Consider the following 8,064-nt stretch of genomic DNA (forward strand, 5'->3'; position numbering starts at 1 on the left):
TTAAATTTTAAATTAGTATTGACTTTTCTAATTAAGACACGTCGTTAAACTGACATACGGAACAATTAGACGGGTTAACTCGTCGTTTATTAGATCCATTATTGTGCTAAACGACGGCGGAATAAAACGCACTAAAACCCCAAAGCGATTCTTACTTCCCAAAATCCCCAAATCAGAAGCCCTAGATCTATCTCTCTCTTCTTCGATTACTCTAATTTCTCTCTGATTTAAACGAACACTAATTAATTCCTAGAACCGTTAATCATGACTTGAAACAGCAATAGTACAGCTCCGGTATGTGGAGTACTTTTCGTTGGTCTCTATCACCTAATAAGCACGTGACGAATAATCTCTCTGATGAGTAACTTATAGCTTCAATTAAAACATACCCGTAGACATTAAATTCAGAGTTTTTTATTATCCAAGAAAGTGCAACCCTCACGAAAGTCTTTACAACAAGAGTCCCAATAATCAAATAGTCAAACGTAATACGAAAAACTGAGTAAAATAAATCCTTGATAGGCATATAACAAAAGCATCCAAACTTGTAAAAACCTAAAAGAGCATATCAGTCACTTGGTAAAATATGCAGAAATAAAAAACAAAAGATGACTTAGACTTAGACTTAAGACTTTAGACTTAGTAGTGCTGTACATTCACACGTACCTTCCCTTCCCGGTCTGTCTGGGAAATCCTTCAGACAATGATTGTCCCACGTCATCAATCCTTCAAACAACGATTTGTGTCACGTCATTCAACTACAGTCACCTCCTGATCAACCTTCCAGTAGTTAGTGTCGTTGTACTCCTGCATACTATCATCGGGGCTCTCCTTTCCAGGGGAGGCTGTTGTGGTGTTCCTCTTCATTGGCCCTGCTTCTCCCACTATGCCTTCCTTGAGAGCTTGATCCATTGCCCTTTCAGTTCCTTCTGGCTCAACTCCCACAAACTCAACGTCCTTTCCAAACAATGAAGGCACAGGAGGTGATCTCGGGCTGATATCGCCTTCTGAAGATGAAGAACCGTTTGGGATTCTCACATCAGGCATCTTCACGTCGTCTTCCGGGAACGGATCTACTGTGTCTGGTGTAGTGGATGAAGAGGATTCACCACGTTTAACCCATTCGGGAGACAATTCATCTGAACCCACATCTTCATCAATCTCAATATCGGCGTCTACAGGGACTGCTTCTGAGGTTGAGGCTGTGGCTGCAGCTGAGTCGACAAAAGGGTTCTTACTTTCTGTAATCAAACAGTCTTCGTCTTCTTCATCTCCACCACCGGAAGTTTCATTCAAGCTTACATCTTCCATTGTTTCCTCAGAAGATATTGCTCCTGTTCCTGTGTTTTCGCCCAATTCATCTCCTTGGAACGTGAACCAGTTCGAGTTTGTAAATAAATTGCTGCATCAAGAATAAACCATTTCATTATTTTAGAACCCATTTATTTCTATCTGATACATGGATGTATAAATCAGATTTGGAAGCTTACTTCGCCTGTTCATCACCAAGCCTTAGAGATGATATAACAACTTCAGCAGATTCGTCATCAAAATAAACATCCTACAGAGAATATTACAGTAAGGCCTATTGTAAAACAAGCAATATTTTCTCTGCATGTAGAACATTATAATGAAGTACCTCTTCATCTCTGTCATTGGAACCTTGCTCCTGGAACCATAAACATGGATTTCAGATACAGACAAAATTTTAAGAAATATTAATCAGAGAGATAAATAACTACCTCCGCAGCACCATTGTTCTCTTGCATGTTGTATCTGAACTGGTTTAAGTTATTAGCTAAACCAGCAAGATCATAATCCCTGTCGTGAACTTCATCATCGTCACTGTCCCTAGTCCTATCATGTAATGCAGTTGGGCGTCTGCACGCGAAGGAAGTGAAAACAATGGTTATCATGAGACGAATTCAACACTAGCACGATTAAATACTGTGCCATCTTTCCTTAAACCAATTACTAAGACAACATTGCATGTAAATTCTGGGAAGTACATGCATCACTGATCATTGCATAGATAGTTGTGACAAGAAACCGTTAAGGTTTGAGAAGAGGCCTACCCGCAAACCCAGCGATAGACATTCTCAACAGCATTTCGATCATGCAGCGTATTCGCTTCCCACTCGCCCCATTCGTTATTTTCCTAGCAAAGAAAAACTTTACACATCAAACAGTTGTATCTACCAAACAAAATGCAAATAAATGTACACAAGTTTGACGTAAAACAATGCCTAAATACAACAATAATATATATACGTGGGATAATTCAATATGGACACATCTTGATGGATTTCTAAAGAGAGAATCCAAGTAATTTACATTGGTTGACTCCCACGAGTACGAAATCAGAGTGGTACAGTAGATGCACATAAATAGGTGTTCAGAAACACCTGTTAACGCAGTTATTTAACGTATCAAATTGTTATATATATATATATATATATTTATGTAGAAAGACGATAAACTGCAGACAACAGTAAAACTGCAATCATTGTAACAAAAAACGTTACTATAGCTGAAACACAAACCTCAAGTATAGTCTTTATCTGGTTACTGTTAGTTGATAGCTGAACAAGCTTGTTTGAAATTCTTGAGATATGACCAACATTTCCCACCCGTGGAGCTTGCTTTCCAGGAGCAGCTAATGTTGGCTGCATGAAATCAGAACCAATTATATAATACAAGTCAGTGCATCTTTTTCATTAGAAAAGTGGAAAAGTGGATCTAACGGGTTTTTAAATCTGATAATAAAGAATTATAACAATAAGTAGAATTGCTTGGCAAAACACACAATCTGATGTTCTACATTGCCTCACCGAACCAATGGCAGAATTTCCACATTTTGTCTCACAGAACTGGGGACATTGTGTATTCTCTCTATCTCTATCTCTATCTCTCTCTCTCTCGACAAACTTTTCTCACCAATATGCATGTGCGAAACAATTCATACCTGCTTATCACCAGAAAGAATTGGCTGTTTCTCTGTTTTGAGAATTTTTCCAATCAAATCACACTCTTGGAGAAGATGGTCAACAATCTCATCGTTTTTGCTTTCCAAACACGATACTATTATACTCTCCACCTGATGGTGCAGTGCATTATTATATGGGTACCTACATAGTTGGAATAAATAGTTATAAAATGATTTCACCAAACAAAACATAAGAGACGTGCAAAATACGGAACAATTTCGAAATTTTGTAATCGACCCAGGGAGAAGTATTTACTCAAAGAACAGATCAATGACTCTTCTAATAGCTCCTGAGCTGGCTAGTTCTTTTCCTGTTGCTTCACTTCGAGTTTTCATCAAGACAGCAATGAACTCCACAATCTAAGACAAGTCATCAAGAACGCAAATGAAATCAGAAAAAAGATATATATACAGAAAACAGTCACCGGAGCACATAGCCACATATGTAGTTCCAAGATCTGATCCCAGAAGCATCTTATAACTAAACCATCTTCCAGTTGGCAATAACTAAAATTTCACAATGAAACCTTACCTTCAGACGATGACTGCCAAGAGGAGGCTTTAACTGCCCATAGGTAGTAGGTAAAATTTTTTCATCAGAGGTCACATTCATAAGTGCAACAAAGTCACCTGCACCAGAAATGAGAGCAGTATAGGAAAAATCAAATAAGTGGTCCAAGCACATAAGAACTGAGTCAAATTTTAAGATATATGTTCAACAAGAATGAGAGCTCAAATATATCCAGCTAGGAAGATCAAGCATATATGCAGAAGCAACTATTAAGAAAGTGGAAGTAGCACGAAATTGCAGCGATAAACAATAAAATAAAAAGTTTTCTCATTGTTTTGCAAGCNTCTCTCTCGACAAACTTTTCTCACCAATATGCATGTGCGAAACAATTCATACCTGCTTATCACCAGAAAGAATTGGCTGTTTCTCTGTTTTGAGAATTTTTCCAATCAAATCACACTCTTGGAGAAGATGGTCAACAATCTCATCGTTTTTGCTTTCCAAACACGATACTATTATACTCTCCACCTGATGGTGCAGTGCATTATTATATGGGTACCTACATAGTTGGAATAAATAGTTATAAAATGATTTCACCAAACAAAACATAAGAGACGTGCAAAATACGGAACAATTTCGAAATTTTGTAATCGACCCAGGGAGAAGTATTTACTCAAAGAACAGATCAATGACTCTTCTAATAGCTCCTGAGCTGGCTAGTTCTTTTCCTGTTGCTTCACTTCGAGTTTTCATCAAGACAGCAATGAACTCCACAATCTAAGACAAGTCATCAAGAACGCAAATGAAATCAGAAAAAAGATATATATACAGAAAACAGTCACCGGAGCACATAGCCACATATGTAGTTCCAAGATCTGATCCCAGAAGCATCTTATAACTAAACCATCTTCCAGTTGGCAATAACTAAAATTTCACAATGAAACCTTACCTTCAGACGATGACTGCCAAGAGGAGGCTTTAACTGCCCATAGGTAGTAGGTAAAATTTTTTCATCAGAGGTCACATTCATAAGTGCAACAAAGTCACCTGCACCAGAAATGAGAGCAGTATAGGAAAAATCAAATAAGTGGTCCAAGCACATAAGAACTGAGTCAAATTTTAAGATATATGTTCAACAAGAATGAGAGCTCAAATATATCCAGCTAGGAAGATCAAGCATATTCGTTTTTTTTTTTTCCTGCTGAATACTTTCGTCATAAAATTATATTAGCTTTTTTACTGATTGCCAGGATCTGATTCTCTTGGTCATCCTAACATCTGCTACATCTCATAATGATCCTAATGACATAAATGCTTGCAAAACAATGATAAACGTCTTAAAAAAAAACGAAAGTATTCACGTGCAGAGCACAATGGGTCCTAGCAATCAGTAAAAGAGCTAATACAATGTTACACTAACCAAGTCTAGGCAGCATGGTGGCAATCGTCTCCGGATTCACAGAAATTGGAGCCTCGAAGATTTGTTGGCCCCTGAATGAATACATAAAGGGGGAAGAAACTACAGATCTTCTTGGGCTCAACAACGAAATGCAAACTGAAAGCGTGTGGACAAGGCTAGATTTGGACTGGGGATCTCCGAAAGCATGACCAAATATCCTTGCAACAAAACTGCAAACAAAAAGGCCACTGAGTTAGCTTAACTACTAAATAGGTTTCAACGTATTCAAGAGTAAGACATCCTACAAACCTTGAACTAGAGAGTTTGGTAGCCAACGGTGACGGTGCATTTTGAGCGATAGTGCAGAGTGTTTCAGCAGCATTTGCATGAACTTCAAGAGAGTTCTAATCCAACAGAAAATGAAGACAAACTTTCAGAATATTGATGTCTGAACTAATCAAAATTAAAAAAATGCAAGTCTTGTTGCTATTTGAAACAATAACCATACGCAAAAAGGCTCTCTATACTGCATTCAGGAGTTTCAAAGTAGGAAATCACCAACCGCACCAATAAGATAAAACAGAGACGTGCAAGTGCAGGAGAGTCTCTCCAACTATTCTATATTGTTTTATAAGCAATGAGCTTTTCAGTAGCTCTACATAGCAGTTACATGAAGAACCAACAGATCCCACTTTTTATTTAAACAATAATAACGAGAAGAAATCAGACGCAGCTTAAATACGTCCATGGTTCCTATATTTCAATCATTGGAAGCAAAAAGAAGGGGAAGGGATGCATACACGCTTTAACAAATGATACTTACTGTTGGGCTAAGCTTATCCACAATCATTTCAAGCAGATTGCTATCAGCTAACCATTGCATCACATCTACGTGGTTGGGATACACATGATCATCCGCACCAACCAACCGAATTAGAACCTAGGCAAATCACATATAGATGAGCTTAAAAGTGACTACCAGAATCAAATTTAAGGATAGGAGAAGAAGGACGGTTTACCTCCATAATGGACGTAATCCCTATCAAATCAACCAGTTGCTGGAAAACATTCTGATGGGCCTGTATATGGTATTTTAAAAGATTATTTGCTACTTTTATATCGAATGTACACCACATAATTCACACAGTAACAATTTTCAAAGAACAGATGCATCTCAATGATATGTCAGTCTATTCAAGGAGTTTCTGCCACAATATTAGTTTACATCGACTTAGTACAATTATGATTATGATTAACGGTAGGTTGAAAAGGAATTATTGAACATAGAGATTAGAAAGACAGGGCACATCCCCTTAGTACGCTTTCTACCACACAATCTCATTTTCAATCAGAACTTAGGATGATTTTCGTGCTATTTGCAAAATTTTCAAATAAATATCCAAATAAAACTTACTTTTACATAGTTCATCAGCGGGACTGTCTTCCTCAACATGAGGCATATGACAACCTATACCCGAATGTGATAATATACATTGTTAGTAAGTAGCAAACTTGTGGAGACATCAAAACCAAAAATCGTTTAAGAACTAGAATTCTAAAATGAACTATCAACAATGTACAAACCTTGCTGAAATACCCAGCTAGCATCACACTGTGGGAACGGTTTGGTTCCAAAAAGGAGAAAAGTAAGTTCATAAGCTGCAACAGGAAGTACAAACCATTAAATGAGACCAGAGGAATAGAAACATCAAACTCAAACTAACAAGGTTCCGCATTCATCAGAATAAAGGAAGAAGAAAATTAGTACACTACCTCCTCCTCGTCCACTAAAGTCTTAAGAATAACATCAATTTCACAGGTCAAAACTTCAGAGGAGATGAAAGGAAACCTAATAGAAAAACATGCTTTAGAGTTAATAAATCTCGGTTCAAGATAGTTCGCAGAAATATTCTAAATCAGGTATAAAGTAAATAAGCAAAAGCAAGGGAAGTTGTCCACAATGCACATACTTGAAAGCACGCTTGCTATCAGCATCTTCAGGAGATTCTTCAACAATAAAACGTAATAACTGTTCCACTTGAGCTCTTTCTCTCAGACTGCAAATGAGCATATAAAATAAGAGCATAAAAGGCCAACATTCCAACCCCTGCTACTACTATGAGAAACTAAAACTTCCATAGTAAACCAAGGTGATCCTGCAAAGAAAACATAAAGAAGTACGCAGTAATTCTATCTAACTTTCGTGCAATATCTGCTAGATCGCATATCCTCTTCCATCTTTTATAAGAAATGGTTAATATAAACAGAAGAAACATGTCATAGTACAAACTAAAAATATAACAAAATCTACACATAAACAACAACAAGGTTAAAAGAAATAGGAGGACGCCTAAAAAATGAATTTACAAATTGATGAGCCGGCTGTTCAAAGCTCTGCATTCCTGGATTATGTCTTCCTCATCCAAGAGTTCTTCCAAAGTGAAGTCTTCCTTGTCTAATATGGATTCGACCTGTCAATCGCAAGTAATAATAAATAAGGAAAACAAAAGACTGAAAAATGAATAAGAACTCCACATTCACCGCCGAAACTTTACTGTTCCCTATCTGATTTCTCTCTTCTCTAAACTACATTACCAGCTTCAAAGAACTGTTTCCCTCAGAACCTCAATAGAAATGAATCATAATGAAGAAATAAGCAAACATTGAAAACCGAAATCAGACACCATGACTATGAAAACAACAAATTCGAAGCAGTAAACGTAATCTGAAACCAAACGGAGTAAGCATTCACCAAAACAGCTAACATCCACATCAAATCAGTTCAGAAAACGAAACGAAATCTCAAAAACAATCTCAGCCAATCTTCACTTTGCGTACGAACAAAGCAGATTTAGAAACGAGAGAATCGAAGTCAGAATAATAATTCCGAATTCATAAGTAGAGAGAACTTGCTGTACTCACCGGAGAAGCAGCAGAGAGAGCAGTCAACTTCCAGAACATGGTGAAAGAGAAAAACAAAGAGGATGATGAAGACGAAGGAGAAGAACACGGGAGCTGCTAATTAGATCTCTTTCTTCTTAGAGCCAAACTCAATCACTAAAATCTCAGGGCACTCGTGTAAAGAAAAATGAAAACTCGCCTGAAAAAACCCTAATTTGGTGGTGGTGGTGGTGGTGGTGAAGAAGGAGAGGCCGCACAAATGAGAAA

General features: G+C 37.5%; 1 protein-coding gene across 1 annotated transcript; it reads right to left on the bottom strand.

The window, feature by feature from the left end:
- Window positions 1-394: 394 nt before the first annotated feature.
- On the bottom strand, window positions 395-8,058 carry LOC104772998 (serine/threonine-protein phosphatase 6 regulatory subunit 3). Its single transcript, XM_010497550.2, has 19 exons — window positions 7,819-8,058; window positions 7,264-7,367; window positions 6,867-6,953; window positions 6,670-6,745; window positions 6,481-6,555; window positions 6,311-6,364; window positions 5,916-5,975; window positions 5,720-5,836; window positions 5,206-5,300; window positions 4,918-5,126; window positions 4,447-4,544; window positions 4,171-4,274; window positions 3,894-4,056; window positions 2,544-2,666; window positions 2,076-2,158; window positions 1,743-1,881; window positions 1,640-1,669; window positions 1,491-1,561; window positions 395-1,402 (listed from the first exon to the last, which is right to left on the bottom strand). Exons 1-19 carry the CDS (start codon window positions 7,855-7,857, stop codon window positions 751-753), a joined length of 2,379 nt encoding a protein of 792 aa, XP_010495852.1. The 5' UTR covers window positions 7,858-8,058; the 3' UTR covers window positions 395-750.
- Window positions 8,059-8,064: the final 6 nt, after the last annotated feature.

This window comes from Camelina sativa, unplaced genomic scaffold, assembly GCF_000633955.1.
Source record: "Camelina sativa cultivar DH55 unplaced genomic scaffold, Cs unpScaffold00382, whole genome shotgun sequence".
NCBI lineage: Eukaryota > Viridiplantae > Streptophyta > Magnoliopsida > Brassicales > Brassicaceae > Camelina > Camelina sativa.

Bases quoted from the DNA above. Each gene is read 5' to 3' on its own strand.
- LOC104772998 (XM_010497550.2), bottom strand. From the start codon at position 7,857: ATGTTCTGGAAGTTGACTGCTCTCTCTGCTGCTTCTCCG. The intron at 4,545-4,917 runs GTTAGTGTAACA...TTTCTGGTGCAG, and splicing joins CACCATGCTGCCTAGACTTG to GTGACTTTGTTGCACTTATG. The intron at 2,667-3,893 runs GTATGAATTGTT...GATTTCATGCAG, and splicing joins TTCTTTCTGGTGATAAGCAG to CCAACATTAGCTGCTCCTGG.